General features: G+C 31.0%; 1 protein-coding gene across 1 annotated transcript in view; it reads left to right on the top strand.

The window, feature by feature from the left end:
* sprt (PDZ domain-containing protein sprite) overlaps positions 1-25033 on the top strand; it is a 156484-nt gene that overhangs the window by 71526 nt on the left and 59925 nt on the right. The window contains exon 4 of the mRNA XM_088234664.1: positions 22164-22220. Coding sequence (XP_088090790.1) covers positions 22164-22220 — 57 coding nt within the window. The remainder of the gene's footprint in view (positions 1-22163; positions 22221-25033) is intronic.

Below are 25033 nucleotides of genomic sequence, written 5' to 3'. Positions count from 1 at the left end.
CCAAGTCGACACGTAACACCTTATCTCTAATTAAGCTCAAACAACTATATTTTGTTTTATGTAACTCAATTATAACTTGATAGGATGGGGAGGCACTAATAAATCGATATTAAAACTTCTCGAATCTACTCAAAAAACAACAGTTAAAATAATTTTTTAAAATCCCTTCAGGTACCCCAGCGTCAAGTTATTTGAGGAATTTGAGATCTTCGAAATAAGGCAATTATATATTTTTAGAATAATAATGTTTGTGAAAGCAAATTATTCTACTAAATTCCAAAAAGAACACTACTAGAAGTCAAACTAGAGGATGGGTCATTGGGTCTACCACAAACTCTGAATTCGGGCAAAGAAATTTTAGGTTTCTGGGCCCCAAAATATTCAATTTGTTACCCAAACATTACAAAACCATGACCCAGATTTAATTGAATAAATTTGTAAAAAAAATATTACTGGGTTTAGGTTAAGAAAAATCGTAAGATTTACTCAAAAACATTCTTAGATAATAAATGGAATAAATTAATATTATATAACTGTATAATAAATTAACCAGTAAGTAGTATTAATATTACACTTATACTTTTATAAATTTGTATAAACCAGTTTAATTCTAAGTTACACTTCGACCGGTTTCGAGGTTACTACCTCATCGTCAGGAATTAAACTAACTTATAATAACACGCGTTGCTATTTATATTATAAAATATTTTATGAAATATACAAAAAAAAATGAAAAAGAGAGAGAGAAAGAAGATAAAATGAATCATAACGGGAATATTTTTAAAAGAGGGCTTCAAGTTAAAGTTTCTGTCGCTTTCATACAATAAAGCAACGCGTGTAATTATAAGTCAGTTTAATTCCTGACGATGAGGTAGTAACTTTGAAACCGGTCGAAGTGTAACTCAAAATTAAAATGGTTTATACAAATTTATAAATATATACGTGTAAGATGTCATACCACAAACTGTTTTTTTTTTTTGATAACAATAAGTATTATTATTGTTTGTTTTGCACAAAAATGTCTGCCTTAAAACAGGTTGTGCCTAGTTAGGCAGACTAGACATAATCCAGAGAAACCTAAGTGTGTATGTAGTAGACAAAGTAATTGTTATTTTTGTTAATAAGCCACGATTATTATTATTATTATAGGCATTATACAATATAACGTAAAATGCAATAGGAATGAATTATAAACAAGTATTATTTTTTCACAGTAAATTAAAGTTTATTTTTGGCGTCCCGTATAATAAAATGGTTCTAACAAATACATTGTTTCTTTTTAGCGCCCCGTATACGTACAAACATTAGTTCATGTCATTTTCTTTATTGAATCTGAAAAATTCGCACAAAGATCTAATGGCGATTTTTATAGTTTTATATTCTTGAAAATATATTAATAATCATAAAAATACAAATTTGTTTACGTAAGTATACAAATTCAATAAAATAAACATGCACAGTTAATTAACAACGGTAATGAAAGCTGTTAAATGTTTTATTTGCTCATTTTAATATATTCTTACATCAATTCAAATTAAAAATCAAATGATGGAATGATAATCGTTTATCATATTGACCGATGGCCTTAGTACCTTTTTTTAATTTATTTTTATATGGGAGTTGCTTTATTATTTACCTTGCTTATAATATACAAGGTTTATATTTCAAAAAGTGGATTTTTCTGCAATTAAATATCTTAAAATTTATCTAAACTATTGGGATCAGGAGGGATATATAAATGTGGGTCAGGAGGGATATATTAAGCCTTAGTACCTGCAAACACTTAAGACATCTGAAATTTTTAATTTAGATAGAAAGAGGGTGGATCAGGGAATACTTGGCAGATATGCAGGGTAGGAGGGAAATAAAATACCTCCCGTGAACCAAACCTCATCAACCTCCCCCGACAAGCGTGGTGTTTATTTTGTAGAATTCCATATTTAATGCCAAAAACCTCCGTGGTGTTTTAATGCCAAAAACCTCCAAACAAAACGAAATGAACTTGCATTTTAAAACTAGGTTACCCCCAGGTGAGTAAAACAAGTTCAGAATCTCAAGCCGTGCCAACGGTCAGCCCCAAGGACTCTGGGGGAAGGGAGTTTGATTAAAAATATATATATATGCATTGTTCTTGAAATATTTCAATAGCTTAGAAACATCACATGGTACTGAATCGTGCTGATATAATAAGTATTGACTCTTTCCAGTTACTTAAACAAACAAAAAAAAATTTTTTCACAAAAATGCGTATAACTCGGTCAATATAACAGGCAAAACTACTGACATTAATACTTTGAGTACCGGCCGAATACACATAGAATTTATCCTGTGCCCAGCACATTTTTGTGAAATTTCCTGCTTTGTGAAAGGTTTCTTAAACGTGTCATAATTATGAAAATACTAAGTTAAGTCAATCCTTACTTCTCATAATTATTTGAAACAATTCAATAAGTCATTTTTGTATGATAGCTTTGAGAACATTGGCCTTTATGGAAAGCCACATTGCAATGTTCGCACATATACCTACGGCGTCTCACTCCTTTTTTTGTGCTTTGTATTCCGGAGCCGTGTAAACACGTGATTATAATAACCACGCGTTGTGTCCTGGTCCCGTGTTTTCACGTTGTTTATCAGCAGCGAAAAAATACTAATAAAAGTCACTAGATGTCAATAAAATCCACTTTTTTGAACAGCTCGTAAATCACTGGAAAATACGGGACCGGGACACAACGCGTGGTTATATAATCACGTGTTTACACGGCTCCGGGATACAAAGTGTTAACAATAATTTAATGCAAAATTACACGTTATATGATTTTTATATAAATAACTATCAAAATTATCTTGTAGTAGTGAAGCTAACTTTAAAAAATAAAGAATTGTTAAATGTTCACATTAATTCGCCCAATACTGAATATATATTGCAATAGAAAATTTCGACTAAGCTTTTTATTTTTAATATAATCTTACATTTACTGAATCACTAACGTGCTTATTACATGCCTGTTATCGTTATTAAATAATGAAAGGGACTTGTCGGTCGCACGTTACAGACGAAATGAAGATCGTTATTTTGTAATATCATCTCATGCGGCTTCTATCGATAGCCTATTAGTCTTTCCACATAAGGCGTTCACGATAAAAAAGTGTAATCAGCATAATTGCAGACATCAAATACATCCAACATATTTCTTTGAAATTAACGCCGATAAAAATCTAATTAACAATCGATATCAGTGCGCGTTTTTCAAAGTTTTTTTTATTCAGTCTGTTTATATTTATTAGCTCGTCTGGATACATAAAAACTACGTAGTTTTATGTATCCAGACTGGAGTATTTTTTCTTGAAAGCTATGAGCTTCTCATATTTTATTTCTGGCCCTAGTGAGGTGCCACAATTTGCATTCGTAGAGGGAAATGGGTTTTATGCAGACATTATAAAGACGGCGTGTGATTTTCACAATAAAAAACTAAACAAATATATCGTTTATTCGTCAATTCAATCCAATTTATTATTAGTTATAAGTCACCACATATTTTTATTGAAAAACATAAAAAATAAAACTAATAAAAGTAACAAAACATCGATCAGATTCAATAAATTGGCCATCGGAGTGTGTAGTTAACAAATGCTGGTGACCTCCATGATGCAGTGGGTAAGACGCTTGACCCACGCACGGATGATTCTGGGTGCGATTCCCAGTGAAAACACTTGATTTCTTTCAAGCCAGGATGTTCTGTGCTGTAGTTCATTACTGTAATTTGATATTCTGGCCTGTTGTGGTGCAAGAAACAAAAAATATATTCATAAATATTTACTAAGGAAATGTATATACATACATATCTACATACTCGTATATCGTCGATCGATAATATCGATTTCATTTGAAGGGTATTGGATATAAAGGATGGATGTCAATTTTTATGTGTTTCAAATAAATTATGGCAACTGACGGCAGATCAAATGGCCTACATTTTTGTTGAATAAAATTTTACATTAAGGCTGTACTTTCCAAGATACGTGAACAAGAAGAAAAAAAGCACACAGGGGATAAAGGATGGATGTCAGTTAAATTTACTTAAAACATTATTAAATTATAAATGGTATAAATTAATATTTTATAACTGTACAATAAATTAACTAGTAGGTAGTAATGTTATTGTTTATTTCGCAAAAAAATGTCTGCCTTAAAACAGATTGTACCTAGTTAGGCAGACTAGACATGATCTAGAGAAATCTATTACATAAGTGTGTATGTAGTAGATGAAAAAAATGTTAATTTTCGTTAATAAACCGTGATTATTATTATTATTATTGAAAACTAAAAAACGTTATATCTGGAAACTTTTATTTTTGACATTCATCCTTCATATCTTGCATCCTTCATATCAACGCTGGAAAATAAAAAGAACAGCGTCTCTGTCTTTCTTGTTATGACTTCTATCTTTGTGCTCTCTCTTGTATAAGGTATATGTATAGATGTGTTGCTGAATTAGCGGACACTAATTCTTCGCGTAGCAAGGATAAATATTTTTTCTATTATAAGCATAGTAATCTTACTTTCTAAATCAGGTGTGAAAATGTATATTTAAAGATTGTAAAAAATACGAATTCATCATTTAAAAAAATAAAAGTGATATTTTATGTCTTGTGTCCTATGTCGACTAGTGTGACATCACAGCCACACAAGAGTTAATAAAAAGTTGGCGCGCATTTCAGTTATGTAATAAAATCTGCAATTGTATACATACATAAAATGGCGCAGGTTTCCGTCCACACGTAACGGTAGGCTGTATTAATTTATTTCAGGTTTTTATTGATCGATTTTATTGATACGAGTAGCTTACCATTTTCACTTTTCTCATCACGATCCATGCTGACCTTCTTTAGAAAAACTCGAAACTGGATTGCATGAGAAGTTAATATCATATTGTAGTGCAGAACAACTAACAAAAACATAATAACTATACTTTGGGTTTCCGCGATACTCCATTAACCTAGAAAGAACGACAAGCTGAAATTAATAAACCTGATTCTTTAGTAATTGGGAGGAAATAAGAAAAAGTTTTAATTAATTTCGTAATCACCAAAAGCGCTTTTTTATCGAGTAGGAAATATCGATGGTGATCGGGGTCTCGATTATGATGGGAAGATAAAGACGTCATACCTTCACCTTGACGGTAAAGTTAAAGATAGATTCCCTCTAGCGATTATAAAGATATACTACCGACCCCCCACCTTCAAGTTTTGGGTAGGTACATCGATATGAAACAAGGGGAAGCGTACGTCACGGCACACATATCTACGCTCTAAAATGACATAGCTTCAGTAAAACATCATAGTTGAAGATAAAAGTATCCCGACCGACTACAAAGATATACTACCGATCCCCCACCTCAAGTTTTGATGTAAGTCATCGGTGTATACCGACGGGTCTAGAACCCCTCGGTTTGTTTATCTACGCAATAAAAGTGTAAATTTTGTTCCACCGAGCATTTTTTCCTTTAATTATGATTTATCAAAGTTTTTAATCGTTTCGAGGTTGGCACTTTTTTTCTTAAAAGTCTATTAAAAATATGAGAGACAAATAAGTAAATTTTAAAGTCGAAGTGAATTCCGACATAACTGTCAGTTTAATAAAACGAACGCCTAGATGCAAAAATAATGCCACTAGGTTCTGTAATATTAACACATAAGAGTATCTAGGCGTTAGAAAGTTACCACTGTAAAAAAACTATTCAGATATTATATTTTTTCCATCTATTTTACTATCTTTCTGAGAAAACATATTGAGAGTTGGCCTTGTAATCGCTCAGTACTACCTCGGTCAGCCGGCCTCGTGGTGTAATAGTCAGTGCTTTTGCCGTTCATGCAAGAGGTCTTGAGTTTTATTTTTGAGTCTTGAGGTTTTTTGTGCCGTAATTCACCACTGTAATTGAGCCTTCTGGCCTGTTGTGGTGAAAAAAATAATAATCAACAAACCGAAGAGTGCTAAAAATAAACAAATTTACTCATGTAATGTATGCCTTTTTTTAAAATTGTGTATTTTATTTAATATTTATTTTTATGAACTCGTAAGGTTTACCAATAAAATCGCCTTATTTTTGGCTTGTAAAAGGGACTTTCAACTTATTTAAATAAGTTTATAATCAGTTTTAGCGAAACTAGAACAGAAGCCGAAATTCGGGTTGAGTTTCGGTTTCGGCTGAAAATCTTGTTTCGGTCTGTCACTAATAAATATTGAATTGTGTAAATAAACAAGTTTATTTACACAATTCCATATTACGTCCGGTTTGTAGATCTCTGCGCTACGCGTGTTCGTAGATATTAAAATTTAAAAAAAAAAGATAGGCTCATAAACTTTCTTTCATCGACCTTCATTCTTTATAATTTCTTCTCATCTATTTATTTTTACTGGATTTTTGGTAATACTAAAATAATATTAACTGACATTCATTACATTTTTGAAAATCGGATTTATGAATAAAGTGCACCCCTGCTGGTGAGAAGAGCCGAGTTTGACATTTGCAAAAATAATTCTATATTTGAAAATTAATTATTTTAATTTATTAATGTTTTGGAATCCAACCATAAACAAGTACCTAGGTACCTCTTAAATTCAATATTTGAATATTAATGATTTTTAGTTTTGAAATTTAATCATAAACAAGTACCCAGGTACATACTTATTGATTAAAAGTCTTTTCCCAAACTAAAAGCAGACAAGCCAGCGTTCGGGCAGAAAAACGTCGGTTGGGTCCGCTAACTTCTGCAGCAATAAAACTGTCAACTTATTTTTAATTCAAATCTAAACATTGCAACTCAAATTGGTGCTTTCTTATATTGTTATTAAGGAACCCAGAGTATTACTAGCTTAATACTCTAATACTGTGTTTTTTACCCAAGGGGTCGTAAAGCCTTGCTGGGGGTCGCGGTCACAAGCAACACAAAAGTAAAAAAACAAGAGTTTTAGGCCCTACAGTATAATAAAAATACAATAATTTCAGTGAGAAAGGTGCGTCTGTTTCCGAATCAGGCTCACCGGAATCTAACACAGAACTTTGAACATGTAAAGCGAATGTGCCAACTACTACACAGCGAGGAAAAAATATTCCTCTTTTTAATTTTTTTTTTAAAATTAAATACTTATTTACTTATTTTATTTTAAAGACTTATTGCAAATAGCGACGTCTGCCAGTCAAACAAAAATAGACTGGTCAAAAATTTGAACTAAACAAAATATCAAAATACATCAATGAAAAAACCTAATTAATAAAAAACAACATCTGTTTTTTAATAGAGAGATAAAGCTTGCATATCAGATATAATATGTTTTACAAACTGATACAATTTAAAAATAAGTTATGCACATATTTTTAGGTAAAAAGTACAAAAGAAAAAAAAACGAAATGCCACACCAAAAAAGAAACAACTTCTTGTTTTCACCGCTGGATTTCCTTTTTCAGGATTTTTACCTGAGAGTAGCCATCGCATCAAATCTCGAAAAAAGTAAAGACTCGTCACTGAGGTTCTGGTTCTAATTTACAAACAGAACTGTATTCTCCCGAACACTGATAAAATAACACACCAAGAAACATTATAAATTTATGTGTTCTTCCAAGAGATATTTGAATGCATTTAAAACTATAAAAAAACATTTTTTTATTTCCCCTTTAATTTCCAAGATATTTTAACTGAGTATATAAACGATCGTTTAAAATTTAAAGTATACCTTCGATGTATTTTCTCGTTATTAAGTTTATTTGACGAAGGTATAATTACTAAACATTAGTACTAAGTAGATTACCCGCACTTAACGATACTGCCTTCCTGCGGTGTCGAAACATTCTATGGGAGTTTCTTTGACCACAAACGACTCGGCTGCCCGCAATTTTATTGTTTATACAATGAAATTAATGTAATAACATGTTTCACTTGTTCCTTTACAGTCAAACAATATTCTTTATTGGAAGACACACAGATTTTTCATAATTTAATTCATAATGAATAAATAAATATTTGGGATCTCGGCTAGATTTTATGAAGTCAGAATAGAGGTGACAGAAACTGCTTTTTTAAATTGCGTGACCTCTTTAGTCATAGTGTCTACAACCTCAATTCGAGAATGCGAATTGTGCGATGTATCTTTTGAGTGCGCACACAGCGTCAAAAGCTGGACTTTCAAGCTACTAAAAAGAGGATTAAAGCATTCAAAATATGGTGCAATAGGAGAAATCTTTAAATATCATGAGCAGACAGAGTCCGCTTTAGAGATCATCGACGACAATTCATCACCGCGTAATTCTAATTTGACCGCTTTAGAGGAGAGAGATCAAAACGTGTTTTTTATGTGCACGGTAATATCATATTTTTTTGTTACTCCGAAAAGGCTGTGGTTGAAAATTCCTTTGCGTGCGGTGATGTAACAACATGTTACCACAGGTAAATGACGGAATATTCTGAATTTAATTTTAAAAAGTAAAAATATTCAACTTTTTGTAAATAATGTTAATGAGGAAGTTCAGTGGTTTTATTTGTAAATAGACTATTAAACTAACTTTTTTTCAATTATTATATATCGCATTATCAGCACTACGGTTTTTAAAAGTTTTGAATTTTTGAAATAACTCCGCGTGTAAAGTCGTGTAAAGGTTCATTTCCGCTTATTCTCATTCAGATCTTCCAATTGGGCCAGAAACGACAAGCAGACCGGAAGTCTTCCATACCTCTCAGATCATAGGTTGATTCATATGAACCAGTGACGTCATTCAAAGTAGTGCGTTTTTATTAAAATATTTATTATTATTTTTTCCGTACATTTTCAAGAAACTTTGCGAAACAATTTAATGATCTAATTTTTACCCCGCGCAAGAAAACTTTTTTTGTATCCAATTTCCCGTAGGGCTAAAGTTCCTCATTGTACATTGACGGGCTTATTGCCAAATGGAAATTTGTTCCAACCTACCAATAAAATTTAAAAAATGTTCTCATAATGCAAGTTACAAAACATATTCAATAGAAAATAAAAATAAAAAAGCTAAAGAAAAACAAAAATATAAATTACTGTATTTGTATGTAAATTACCTTCAGACATTTGAAAATCAAAAAAACATAGACATACTTTTAAATAATTCCCTTTCCATAATTTGTTAAAATAACAATGCGATTTAGCCCTGTTTATAGCACAATAAATTAAAAACACACCGGCCATCTTACATGCGTGCACCCCCGCTCACTGCGAATAACCGACTTAATCTCTTTTACACAAACTCCGGCCACAAAAAAGCGTCTCTGTCTTCCTTTCAGTTTCATCTTCGTGCGCTCTCTTATACATATTTATTGCTGTATTGGCGTCACATTCATTCTTCGCATCGCAAGGATATTAAAAAAAAATTAAAAATCCTGCATATTGATACAAATTTTACTTTCCATACCCGGTGTGAAAATATCCATTAGTTGGTTTCAAAAAATACAACTTCAACAAAAAAAATAGATATATCAAGTGTTGTATCTTATATAGACTAGTGTGACATCACAGCCACACACTTAAGTAAATCAATGAAAATTTTACCTAAATGTTTTTTAAAAAAAGTCAATTTTACTAAACATTTAATCTTCCTTTTTGAAAATTTCAAATTGTCAAATTTGAAACTAAAAGTTTAACGGTGATAGATTGTTGTCGACAATATACCCTAAGGAGTCCGCATCGAAAAAGTGTTAAAACCTCATAGTAATCATTCTCTAGAGAAGCCTTTAAGCTCTATTGCATAGAACGAAAGTGTTCCAATGTTTTAGTTTGGTTTTTAGTTTAACGACAAACGTGTGAGAGACGGTTTCGGTTAGCGCTGGCAATTTTCAACCCAAGTACAAACGGCTCGTTGTATAGCTGTAATCTGTAAAAACGTAAAAACTGTAAAAACTGTTGACCTGTAAAAACGTCTTTAAATAAATATTGTTATCTGTATGTGAGTAAATGAGTTTTTTTTTAAAACTCCTTGGGAATATTATAAAAAAATATGTATAATATGTTTTCAATTTATTAAAAAAAAAAAATCTGCAGCTAACTTCGTGGTCGATAATCATAGAATCGGTTTTCTCCATATGGGCGACTCTATTACGTTAGACTCTAAGATTAAAACGCATAAAAAAAAACATTTGACTCACATCAATAAAGGTTTCAGTTCTTACTTCACAATAGTCAACAGATACAAGAGTTAATAAAATGGTGGATGTTTAAACATAGGCAGAATGGTAAATGTTACAGTGTGAAAAGTGGCCACTTGAATCAGCCAATGACGGGTCATAAATACCATAGTATAGGTTATCTATATTCCTTTCTCAAAAATGTTTTCCCTCAATTTTTTTACGTCATTTAATTTCACATTTTCAACTAAACGCTCTCTTTAATTTAATTCTATATTTATGTATATATTATGTAAAATTCTATAGAAAACCCGCGTTTTTAAGAAACAATAGTAATCCCACGGTTTTATGCTCCCAACAAATAACTTAATGTGTTTATTTAATTAACTTTGCAAGTAACGTTACGTACCATTTAGCTAAAAATAAATATCCAAGCATTTATAATTGAAAACATGAGCGTATGTTGGCGTTGTCGCAATTTATTTAAAATGTACTTTTTTAGACAAATGAAAATTGTATGTAAAGCCCTTTCACATAACGCCAACTAAATCATCATAAAGAAGCAGAAAACCAATTTTGAGAGCAAATGAAGGTGTTATTTTATCAATATTATAAAATCGCCATTAAGAAATGGATAATGAAAGTGGAATGCGCACGGATTGATGAGTGGATCTAGCCAAATAGGTAGAAATATTGTTTGAGTTTTATGTGTTTTTATTATGTTTTATAAGTAATTGATAGTATGATTGAATTACTTTTAATTACTACTTGAAAGACTTCCATTCCGTGTGCCATCTAGACCGATAAGACAAAATCTGTTTTACACAGAAAACGCGTCAACAAACTATTTTAAACAATCAACAATACCTAGAATATGCGACCAATATAACAATATATTTAGCGAGGCTAATATTTTTTGTGACAATGTATGTAAATTTAGATAAACAATTATATACATTTTGAGAGAAGCAGATATTTAACTTTATTATTTTATACATATTTTTTCATTTAGTTTCTTTTACATTTATTATATTGAACATAATTTAAATTATTGTATAAAGTGTAAAAAAAAAATTTGGTGTGTGCATGAGTGTCTTACACTAATATACAAAGTAATTGGCAATTTTTGTGTACATACTGTTTGTTTACCTAATAAAATAAAATAAAAATAATAAGGCATGTTTTAAAATTATATAAAATGTCCACTCGGCACGGGACACCCCAGTTATCATTAGTTATCAATAATCATTTAATTAAAAAAGTCATACATAAATTTGACGTAGTTATGCATAAAGACTCCAACCCTCAAAATGAGTTTAATGCCGATTTCGATAGCATACTACAATTTCTTTATATGCTGAAAAGGTCCAAGTTCCAACTGCCATACATTTTTTTTTTAAAAAGAGCTGTAGAAAACAGTCAGACCACTTGGACGTTTTTAAATTAAATATAACAGTGATAGCCGTGATGTGGGTTAGAAATTTTGTTAATTGGCAAAAAAGTATAACACTTTGAGCTTGGACATTTTCAGCACATAAAGCCGCCATTACTGTTTTTTAGCAGTTTGAGGGTTGGACGCTTTCTGCATAACTACGTCCAATTGTAAAAGAATAATAAATAAATAATCTACCTGGCATCAATATGTTTCTTTTTTGGGTGATACTATGTGTGTTGGGTTTGTTCCGACGTTTCGGCTACCATTGCAGGAGGCATCTTTTACCATTTACCCTGAAGATGGCTCCCGCAATGATAGTTGAAACGTCGGAACAAATCCAACACACACGGTATCACCCAAAAACAAAACATATTGACAACAGTGACCGTAAAAAAAATCACACCTATTTAATCGAACTGGCGTTAAAAGCTTTAACCCCAGATATTTTTTTGTTAAGTAATACTTTTGTCCACTCTTGTCTTCAATTAATATTATGAAAAATAAATATCTATGCATTTTCATAAAATACATGTTTTTTAAATTTATTTATTTTCACTCTTGATGTAGGACTTGATATTCGTATTTAATTTATAGATTGTTTAACATGTAAGTTTGAAATTTGATGAAAAAAATTAACTAATTAATGTTTTTTCCCATATCATAATATTTGTTACTGCCCAGTATAAGATTTAATTTTGTGGCATCGCCATTTTTCTAAATGAGAGTGATTTTTACATATGACCTTTGATTGATTTATGTATGATTTTTGATCCATTGGTTTCAGCAACTTGATTAGTACAATTTTTTTGTTATTTTAAGTTATTTTCGACTGGTAAAAATGGCTCCAAAATCGAAATTTGTAGGTTATTTTAAAAACGCAAATACTTGTTTTTCAAGAGTTTTTTTTAAACCTGGACGTTCTGTGCCATAAATATGTAATATGTACTTCTCTACTGGTTCTCTTATTTCGGTGTATTAATTGAAAACACAAAATCATGATGTCGGCAATGAAAAAATATGCATTTTAGAAATCATTTCAATTTTTCTTGGTACTAAAAAATCTCGCGTGGGAGAATCCTGCATAAAAATGCTAAGAAATAAGATAAAACGAGTATTTCTTTTGATTTTCATAAATATTTTAGACCACGAACACATTTTTTACATAATACAGATAATTGGTTGAATAGTATCGAAGATTCTTACACGATTTCCGATCTACGGATCATATGTGTATGCCCATTGTTATCCAAAGCTAATCATTAATTAATTCGAGAAATTCCTCTACCTGTCTATCATTACAGTCTGCAGTCCTGTAATTTGTACATCGGAAGGTTCTCAATAAATTGCATTTATCCAGGGGTCTATAAACTACGACCCGCGGACCAGGACCGGCTGGGAATAACCTACTCCCGTTATTTTTTCATCTTCCAACCCTTATCTGTGTCCTATGTTGCATTGTCTTTATCCGGGCCGGGTAAATCAATTAAAAGGACAAAGGAATGAAAAGATATTTAATGTTTATTTGATTCATCTGGTGAATGCGAAGAGATTTTCTGATTGATTAAATTGGAACTGTGAAAAATTTGCAAAAAAGAATTACGCTTTAAAAAAACAATAAATTTTACAAGGGCAGAATAATTAAAGTGCATGTACTTAATTTTTAATTTTTTTTTTTTAAATTAATAAATTTCATCAAAGGTAAATGTTTGTTAAAAATTCTATACATATCTACTTTTACACATCTAGTAAATGTTATCACTGTAACTCTTCAAAAAAAGGGACTAACTCTTGTGCTTGGAGAGTGACTTACTCTGCCGTAGTTGTTTATTTATAAGAGTTTACATAATTTTAAATACGAGTACATGAGGAAAAAAAAAAAACATGTTGACGAAAAGGCGGACTGTAAATAAAAAACGAATTTCATTTAGTTTTGTGATCGGGAAATATTTGAGGAAAGGATAGGAACATGGAATGGATACCTACCTTTAATATGTGTGAATGTTCTTCAATTTCGGGCACTAGATGACAAAATGAACTATAAAATGTAACAATGTTTTCCACGACGCGCGACGAATCCAAAACTTTTAATTTTGAATATCTTTTATCTTGATGTTAGGTAGGTACCATAAGGATGGGTCAAGGGAAGGATGGGAAAGAAAGGTAATCGGCCAGGAATAGTATCGATAAATGCTGTTATTTACTTAACAAGGATATATAAAGAAAAATCTTAAAACAACAATACATTCATACTAATAAAAATTTTATGTAGTTTTTACACGTGTTCAAAAAAATCCCTTAGATTTACTTTAAATTTATTCATTGATATATTATTTTTAATAGTTTTTAGTTTATTGGAAAGATTATTATAATTTTTTACACCTTTAAAGACAAAGCTATTTTGACCATGACTTGTGTGGAATTTAGGAATTTTAATATTATGTTGGTATCTAAGTGACTGATTCATCTCAAATTATTTTATCTTCTTTATAAATTTGTATAATAGAATTTATTTTATAAAGAGTCTCTACTGTATGAACCTTAAATATTTTATATAGACTTTCCGTAATGAATGTTGAGGGTTTCTTTAGAATTACTTTAATAATTAACCTTTGTACTATTTTAAGAGGGATTAATGTATTGGCATATGAACCACCCCACCCTACAATACCATATTGTAACAAAGATTGTACAATTGAGTAATAAGCTATTTTTAAATTATTTATTTTTAAAATATTCCTTAATCTAATAAATATGTATGTACATTTTCTAATTCGTTCAACTAGTTCACTAATATGGTCTTTCCTTTTTAAGTGTTGGTCTATATATACACCTAGATATTTAATTTTATCAGTTGTATCAAGTACTGAACATGTAAGATCGCAATTTATATAAAAAATTCATGTATCTATATTATTTATGACACAAAAATTCGAACGTAAGTAATTAATAAAAAGCTCAGTAAGTAGAAGTTAATACAAATTTAACTGATGTGCATCAAATAAGAAATAAGTTAAACAGTATTATACATATTTATTTATTTATTTTATATATACGGCCTAAGCCAATTACAACAGTTACATGAAGAAACATAAATGCAAGAAACTGAACAAAAAGAACATAAAACTATGTAGCAAAGACAAAAAAGGGCAAAACAATAATGGTATACAATATATTCATAAAAACGAAAGACATAAGACTTCGAGCTAAACCATGTCAATCCAACTTCACCCCACACTGTTTAGTCGCGAAGAGATCTACGAAAAGCCGGAAGATATATCCCAAAGAATTCCAAGTCGTGTGATGAATTGACTAATCTATACATTCTGGACATTGGGGCACAAAAATGAAAGTTGCTTTTAGAAGATTTTATAAATAGCAGATTTTGACTTCTGGTGACATGGTTGGGAACATGAAAAGAAATTGATTGCAACAGAGATGGGACATCACTTATAGCATTAAGTATTTTGAAAATGCATATAAGGTCCATCTCAGTTCTACGTCTCTCCAATGAAGACAGATTAAGAGATTGATCTATTTCAAAATAGGAATAATAACCCTAAATAAATAAATAAAATAAATGTCTAGTTACATAATGCATTTTTAGTATAAATTTTAAATCTGACACAGTGATGTTTGTGTAGTCTATGTCTTTAAATTTTGTATTGTACACTGAAAAAGTCCCACAAAAAAAAACATCTTTAACATAAATATTTTATCTTTGGTTTAGGTCCGCTAAAGTTCGTGGAACACTGTAGCTCTTAGACAAAAACGTTTGTCGACCCCTGCTTCGCTTTACACAGACCAAGAGCTTTATTAGAGGTTATGAATATAAAACAATGCTTCCGTGGCCTTCGCGCCGAACGGTTCTCTTTGTTATGGTCTTATTAAATCTAGTTTGCGAAGAAACACCTCGTACATGTGTAGATACATAATATTGCAAGAAAGATTAGCATGAAATCTGCATTGAAAATACAGTTTGTCACACCTATCAATCAGCGACCGTGACTGAGTCCATTCATTTTCTTTATTCAATCATTTCATAACAACGTGGAGCAGTTTATTTTATTTTATTTTATTTGTTGGGGATATCAACAGTAATATATGTAACAAAAATAAAACAAATAAAATATACAGAGAATAAAACCAATGACAGATATCCACAGAAATACATTAAATACACGTACAATACATACTAGTGTATTTATGTGAGTGTAAGTGAGTGAGAGGGTGGGTGAGTGGGTGTTATATTGGAATGAGAGTGGACATGTGTGTAAATATTGCACAAGTGTCAAGTGTCGAAAATACAAATATGTTAAAAATATTAAGAATTAGAGATAAAATAAAATAAAATAAGATTAGATAAAATAAGACTTTATTATTGAAACTAAGTATAAGACAAAAAGTATGTTTCAAGACGCGCATTTTAAATGTTATTTTTTTACAATCAAATGGATCAATAAGGGGAAAGTTCAAATTATATTCACTAACAAAACGTATAAGTGGAGAGTTCTGGGCATAGTTCGTACGAACTGCTGGCAGATGAAATAGAGAGCTCGACGTGTGACGGATGCGGTAGCCGGGGACATTTAATGATAACTTTACACGTCTTACTTTAACTTAGGTTAATTCACCATAGCACGTATATATTTTTTGTAATAATAAAGATACGTGTTTAGTTAAACTCCACTTTTAATTATAATTTTCACCAGTTACCGGGTTTCGGTTTGGAAACTAAACTTTAGTCTCTGACTAGTCTGACGATGTCGGTCACGACGAAGCCCGGTCAAATCATCAAATTATCAGTCAAAAAATCAAATCATAATCATTTCTTCCTTTGAAAGTTTTCACCTGCATCATACTGTTTTGCCGCACGACAGTAAAGACTGTACGCGGTGAGATTTGCTATAGTCAAAGAGCGGTAGGGAGGGGTGGAAAATTCCTAGGTTGAAGGGGGAGAGTCGTGTATTTTAAATCTACATCTACAAAGAACGTTTTAAGCAAGGTTAAAATGTTATAAATTTTGCCTAATTTTAAGCTAGAATGATTTAATTATTTATAACTAAAAGACATACATGGACATAAACCATGATGCGGTGAACTGCGCATTTACCCGTTTCTTGGCAATGTATCTTTAGGATATCGATATACATACAAGTGTATCGCCATGATCGTAGAACAAGGACGCATGTGATTTTCTTAAACTTTACATGAGAGCGGTTTAAATGTTTTTTTATGCCATACCTGATAATTACCAAAGCATATAATTTGATACTTAGGTAAGTTATATATTCATATATACATGTATGCATATATTTTTAAACCTGAAATATAAAGCCTTTATAACCTTTTCAGATCAAATATAAAATAAAGTCAATGACGCATTTTTCGCACATCCGTCGCTGTCCTACTATCATGACGATTTGATTGATTTTTTCTCATGAACTAAAACGCGAGTAAAACAGCATTCGGTTAAAACTGCTTTGCCCTATTTTTTTATTATTAACTGCATCACAATTTCTAATAAAATTCAATTAAAATAAAATAGAATATATTTGTATAAGATTCTGAAACCTTTTTACCATCAAACGTGTAAAAAATATATTTCCGTTCTTCCAAGATAAGGGTTAAATATTTGGACAATTTTGAATTATTTTAACTATTTTCCGTGTATTTTAGAGATGTTTTACACGACAATTATTAAATTTTGTTTTATCCAAGACATTTGTCCAAAATTTCGGATAGCACTAAACTTTATTGTTCGTAAAAACATGCTACCAGGTTTATTTTCTAATTATTACACCATTAGTTTAAATAGTATCATGTTTTCTGATTAAGAGACATAACTTTCACCTGTGAATATAGAATTATTTATTGATGAGAGCGTGGGTGATTTTCCAAACTGGATTTCGACCCCCCAGCCAGGAGCTCATATTTTATTATTATCTTCCCCCGTATTTTGTCGTATTGTTGAGACGCCTACGTGTGGGTGGTGGTTGAAACATCTTCAAACCATTAAAAACTTCATGTTTGTTACGGCTGAAGATTAGAGACACCCAATAAATTCAAAGATTTAGTGTTAAGGTTGTATAAAATTCCGATAATATTACACATAAATGTGTCGATAAATAACGTGTTGGAATAATAAATCGTATGACAGAAATCCAGATAAATATTGATGATAGGTACTTTTTGTCTAATAGTCAAAAACTGTAGTACTTAAATTGTTCAACCTAAAAAAATAATGTTCTCCGTTTGGTCCTGATATTTTAAGGTTAGTTTTTAATTTTTTCAAAAATGTAAATCGTAATTTAGCTTTTCAAAACAATTTACATCGATACAGTACAATTCAACACAACAAAACTATGTTTAATACATTACAACAGAGATGTAGATCTTTAAGCAGGAAATTTGGAAGTCTAGGGGGTATTTACGAAGCTCAAGACCTGTCATTGGCTGGTTTCAGTAGCCACACTATGTAACACTCACAATCCCGCCTATGTTGGAATGTTTATATTTCTTCAATTCTTCCATCTGTCGATTTTTCGTGATGGGCTGAAACCTTTCTTAATGTGGGTGAGATACATCTGCCTGAAGTATTTCAACGCTTACTGCTGTCTGAAGACTCTTTCCGTTCATGGAACTTATACATTTCTGGAAAAAGTGGAAAAGCGTATAAACATATTTGATTATATGACTTTGGGTTTACATGGGAATCACCACGTGTCGAAATGGTTTGGAAGTAACCAGATCCAATTTCCTATCCTATAAATGAAAGATCTTGGGATTGTTTTAGACTCAAAACTACTTTTTGAATCGCATATCAATAAAATTACCTCCAAAGCATTGAACATGTTAGGTTTCATAATTCGAATGAGTAAACACTTTGATAATCCAAAGGAACTAATTTCATTATATTAAACGTTTGTCAGAAGCCATTTGGAATACGCATCTCAGATATGGAGTCCTCAGTATGCCATATATATATAACAAGAATAGAAAATATTCAAAACAAATTTATAAATTACCTAAAATACAAAACCGGTATTTCTTATGTATCAGCTCTCACTGCCTCCCCCTACCATGGAATCACTTCTCTACAATACCGCAGAGTGTGGGCGGACCAACTACAGCTTGACAAAATTATGACCGGAATAGTTGACTGTACAGAACTACTTAGTTCAATAACAATACATGTGCCAGCCAGGATTTGTAGACGGTACCACCTGTTTCATGTACCAATAAGTAAAAATGCTTTTTTCGTAGGACTTTTTCAGTATACAATACAAAATTTAAAGATAAAGATTACAGAAACATCACTCTGTCAGATTTAAAATTTACACTAAAAATGTATTATGTAACTGATCTCCCTTCCCTTCCTTATCCTCTCTTCTTTTTGTTTACTATAAATATGTATGTAGAACTGTTGATTTCACAAATAAAAAAAATAAGTAAAATAGGACCTATAAAACAGCCACGGATAGAAGCGAATAGCTCGACTCACGTGGTTTGCACTTTACTCTCAAATCAAAATATGGTATTTTTGCTGGGGAATTCAACAATATTAAAACCTGCAATCCACTATTATTATCAAGTTGTGGTCCCGTGGTTAGTGTTGCGGACTAACGGATCAGAGGTGCGAGGTTTGAATCCCACTTTACCCCAACATGATTTCCATTTTCTAATAGTGAGTTATTTACAAATCGTTGAAAATAACCACCAAAATGGAAATGTTTTGGTAAATTATAAGAACGTTATTTTTTTTCAAACTAGATTCTTGAATCTGTTGTAAATAATAATTCCATACCTTAAGTACCACGGTAGTCGCATTAAATAAAATGTTCAAGAAACAAGATTTCGTAATTGAGCGTTTTCGAAAATTTGACAACTTTTGAACCAAATGAGATAATTTCAATAGTAAAAGTACATATTGAAAAAGCGTATCTGGGACTACTGATGTTTTTCGCACCAAAATAAAATGGATTCCAGATTTTTATTTCAACTTAAAAAAGCATTTTTATGACAAAAGTCTATTTGGGTGTTTTATTCACGTATAAAATAGCTTATTTCGAAAATTTCTGCACTTTTGACTTCAAAACGACAAAAAGTGTACTCGTGTTTTATAGTCTAAGGTAACAGATATGAAAACTAAAATTATCCCATTCTCCAGTTTGTATCCAACGAACTTTTGAATAAATTAACTGCTTGGGACAGCTGCAATTTATATGCCCAATAATTTGCCATAACAGAACTATAATAACCTTCATCGCTGTACTTAGTACAATAATTATTTATTGTGTTCTAGGCACGTCGACAAATTGTAATGTTGTTCCAATTACAATCAGATAGGCATTATTTGCGTAGGAGACCTTTGGTTCGTGACTGCTCCGAAAGCCACACGTTATAAATTTATCATGTCAATGTTACAAATTATAAATACAAATATTTCGTGCGTGAAATGGACGCCATTTTAGCATTCACACGCTCAATTTTTTACTGACCTCAGCTTTCAAAATTCGGCACAGTGAAATAATAAAATTTATCGTAATATTTGTAATAAATTACATTATATTGGTACTTTGTCTATGGAGATATTATCGGTGTCATTAGATAACATTATACTTATGATATTTCGTAAGTAAATAGTTAAGCGCCTTAATTATGATTAGTTAAATTAACACGGTACCCATTTATTTTACAAAATTACATAATATTTCATGTATTTATGTAAATAATAAACTAATCCAAAACGCCGTTTTGTATCGAATTGATTATACTAAAAGCTTTTATTCCACGGATTACTGTGACATTCTACAACATCTTATGCATTAATTTTAATTTTAAATACATTAAAAAACGAATAAAAATTCTTACTAACTTTGAATAAACAAGAAAGAAGTCAACTTTGTGGATATGCATTATATAAATCACCGTAGAATCGTTTAATCAGCCACCTAATTTTACGGATAGCCTGTTCATTAAACGCCGGCATTCAATTTAATAGCTAGGCCGTTTATTGAATGGGTTAAAATAGCTCAACGTTCACCGTGTTGGCTGGTTGAAAGCTAGGTTGAACATTTGGAAACGACTGAACCAAAAGACGCAGTGTTAGGTTAGGTTGCGTAAGGTGAGTTTAGGTTAGGATTAAGTCAGGTTTATTATGTTAGATTAAGTTGAGTAAAAAAATAATATTTTTTACTATAGTAAAACTCCAATTGTACTGATTAATGAGTTCCAGATGTTATTACATAAAAATTTACTTAAACATGTCCTGCAAAGTTGATTTTAATATTCTAGCTAAAGGTATGCTAAATTTGCCTAAATTAATACAATTTAAAATTAAAATTTTAATTTCATTCTAAATTCAGATATAAATACATACTTACATATATGTACTTGTTGAACACTTTGGAACATAAAAACCTTTGTAATTTTGTAACCCATATAATTGGAATATTCACATATATGTTTAAGTGCAGTTTAAAAATAATAATATATTTATGTATTTGTTTCAAGAAAACAACAGCTATTGCTACAAAAATACAACGTTTACAAACCAACAAAAATAATAGGCCAATAAAAGTATTTCCATGTATTTAAATAAAAAACCAAAAAAAGCACACTCGGCATCATTGCACTTATAAAAATAAAAAAAATACAACAATAATTAAATAACTAATAAATATGACAAGAAATAGTTTTTTGTTAACTCTTTTCGTACACGGATCCACATGGAATGACTCCGAATCGGCTTAGAAAGAGAAAATAATATGATATGAAAGAAAACAAATAAAAAATAAAATATGTGCTTGTTAAAGACACTTAGTATAAATTATAATTATTATTCACAATTAAACGTAGTTATGCTGAAAGCAACCAGCAATAAAAAGGGTGAAACTGCGATAATAGCTCTTTTGTGAAAAGAGTGAATAATTTAATCTACACAACAGAAGGAATGTTTTTGACTGTAACAAATGATAAGTTTTTCCAGTAACGTGGGTATTTTCTACAAATCGATAAATGCCGTTTTTGTGATCGACACCATTTTCAGAAGATGATTATTAGAATATTTTGTATGAAAGTGGTCTGGTTATTTTTAGCAGAACATAGAATTGACCTTACTGCACCCGATAACATCAATATCCCATTTTTTCAAAATTGTGGACTGGCTGCTTTCTGCATAACTGCGTCCAATTAAAGCTTTAGCATTTTTATATTATTTATTGTTTAAGCATTTACTTTGTGGAAAGACATTTTGAATTTATTTAAAATAAAACACTTCGTAATTTCTACCACATAAGAGTTTAGTCCAGTAAAAACTCTTGAATTTTCATTGTGATTGTTTAGAGTGAGTATAATATATCGATGAAAAAAAACTCTTATAAAAAATTAGGATTTACATATCTTTTTTCCATGTCGAAATGCACTTTTTGGCCAATAATATAAATATGATTCACCAGCCCGTATAAACGTCTTTCTCTGTAAAATATAAACATTAAATTTCAAAAAACCCCGAAGATATAATAGGCACTTTTATTAATTGAAAAAGCTGTGATTTACATGCGTATTAATGAATTGTTTATTGCAGTGCGCAGCCGCAGGCATTCCACCAAGGATGGCCCAACTCGAGACACTGGAGGCCAAGGTAAGCCATATCAATTCATATTACATACCTACTTTGCATACCGTATAATTATAGGTATTGATAAAAGTATAATATATAGGTATATTTTTTACTTTTCTATAGGAAACTGAAATATGTACATTACAATATAAAATAGCGGGCGTTTTTTTTGTCATTTCGATTAGTCTCTTTTCAAACTAAAGATGCCGGGTTTTTTTTTACATTTGTGCCCTCAAATTAATTATGGAACGCTTTTACTACACGATGGCCAGTAAATTGGACAGTACGCTGGCGCGCGTATTATTAGTAATAAGAAAAAATCTTTATTAACCTTAATATATATGAAACAAGGGATAAAATTTTTTTTTTTTTTTGGAAGATTATTATAAATTTTGACTGCCATGCATATTGTATAAATAATGTTTTTAGGAACGGAATTTTTTATTTACTTTTATTTTTGGTGTTATGAAACTTTCTTGTGTAACAAAATAGCTAAACTGCTCACACGTTGGCGAGTTGTTCAGTATCGTGCGTGCCAATATACGTACGTCAAAAACATACAAAAAATCACGCGCGTCTTCTCCGGTATTTCATAGCGTACTAAAAGCTGTTCTAGCGCCCTTTGATCTGTGTTAAAAAACAGATAGATCGCGTGCCAGTGCATGTCCAGCGTGTGTGGCAACTCTGCTAGCTAGAAATTCTCCTCTCTACACGTTTACTAATACGTATTTTGCCGCGTGTAAAGCTACCTCTACACTGGAACAACGCTTGCCATCCGATTTTTTTGCAAATGCGCCCTTGGAGAATAATGTTACGAAAACGGCGTTGTATAAGTTATCTATGATAATAATAAAGTACCGCAAGACCATAAGTTACTTTAAAACTAGTTTCCCACGTATTAGTGCAGGTTTACAGGTTTGCGAATATTAAATATGCATCGATCTATCCCATCGAATATTACGTTTCGGATTCACTCGCCACGCCCCAATGATGAATTTAATTATGATATTATATTTCAGCCATAAATTTTGATGATCTCACGTCTCAAGACTCAAGATCCGATAGCTTCTATTATGTAACAAACTGAATAAGATCTGTAAAGTTTAAACTAAAATACGTTATCATAGAAAATATCGCACCTTAAAATTTGGTGGATTATGATTAGTGTCATTTGTGTGTTTTCCTACCACTAAATAAAAAAAAATAATGCAATGAATATCAACCACCGTAATATTTTAGAGTACCAGGTGGATTACAACAGGAAGGTATAGTTTGCATGTAATGGTACTATTATTTTTTTTATCACGACTATTGATCATGTAACTCTGTTCCTTTTTTTTTCTTTAGAGCTTTTATTTATTTTCCTTGTAGTTTTGTGTCGGGTATATTTAATGAATACGATTTGAATCAATGGAAAATAATGATGGTGAAAGGACATATACAAAATAAATATACATATTAGTAATTGTCAAACATAAAATATAATTGTCATGATATAATATAATTGTCATAATATAATATTTTAATATAACATAAATAATGTTTATTCATGCCATTTTATGAATTCTGATTTTTTAATTATTTTTACTATAGTTATCTTCGGTGGAAGAAAGTTTAAATCTACGCGATACAATTTTAAGATATTATTATTATTATTATATGGCTTACATGGCGTTATTTTCGTAAAAGAATACCTCTACATATCAATATTCAATAAAACCTTACAAAGCAAGGTACAAACAATTTGCAACATAAAAAAGGGGATGTTATGAAAGTTTTTAAGATATTTCTCTTATGCCCGCCCGTTCCTGTGATGTAACTGACGTTACAAATTTGCATTTAATTAATCATCTTTTTTACTACTATAAATATTACCACAACAATTTGTGTAATCTTCAAGTAAACCATAACACATTTATGTATGTTAGATACTTTTAAATGAAATATTTTGAAAAATCTTGAGAACCCCGAAAAAATATATCATGTAAAACATTCATTTGAGAAAAAGAAATGTTATCTAAGTAGAAGCAAGACACACATTTAATTTCTAGAAGAGGAAAAGATACAGAGATAAATAGGCAATCATTTCCTTACCTCAGGTTACTTAAAGTTAATCTAAGGTAACCCCAGGTTACCCCACAGTGACTCGAGAGAGTTTTTTCACACACTATGTTAAAGGTTAAAGTAAAATAATTGTCTATTAAGTAAAATCGATTTTTTACACGAAATTATGTAAAAAAAGGATCTTCGTTGGATACCTGCAATTAAATATGTAAAAATAAATTCATGTAAATTTAATTATTTTTCATACAGTAAATTCGATTTTGTGGATAATTGAAGGTAACTCTGTTAAATTCCCATAGAGGAAATTGTAATACGGGAAACAAAAGCGACTTGCGGAATATAAGCATAGACAACGGAAAAATTACTGTAACTCCCATAAAAAAGTGACACCATTAGTCAATTTTGTAACGATCATACTGTCATTATAACTTATCGAGACACGCTGCGATTGGCGTAATAATACAGTGCCCTATGCACCGTTAGTTTTAGATAATGACATTGTGATGACTTGAATTAGGTACACTATATTACGTGAAGCATAAAACAAGTTTTATGCGTAGTATAAACCACAATGGAGGCTTCCCATACAAAAAAATCATTCTTTACATTGATCGTTTGCCGAGCGTTATTATATCATTATATGGGTTAATATTTGAAATCATTCTTCTATCATTCATTAACGACTCTGCAATAGTTGATGTATCCACAGCAGTATTTTTACAGTACTAAATACTGTTTTAATTGCTACACCAGACTCCTTCTTCGACACA

Source organism: Micrasema longulum, unplaced genomic scaffold (assembly GCF_059751315.1).
Source record: "Micrasema longulum isolate JH-2025_06_02 unplaced genomic scaffold, ASM5975131v1 h1tg001265l, whole genome shotgun sequence".
Classification (NCBI taxonomy): Eukaryota; Metazoa; Arthropoda; class Insecta; order Trichoptera; family Brachycentridae; genus Micrasema; species Micrasema longulum.
Note: the sequence above shows the minus strand (reverse complement) of the source record. Positions and strands in the feature narration are given on the sequence as shown.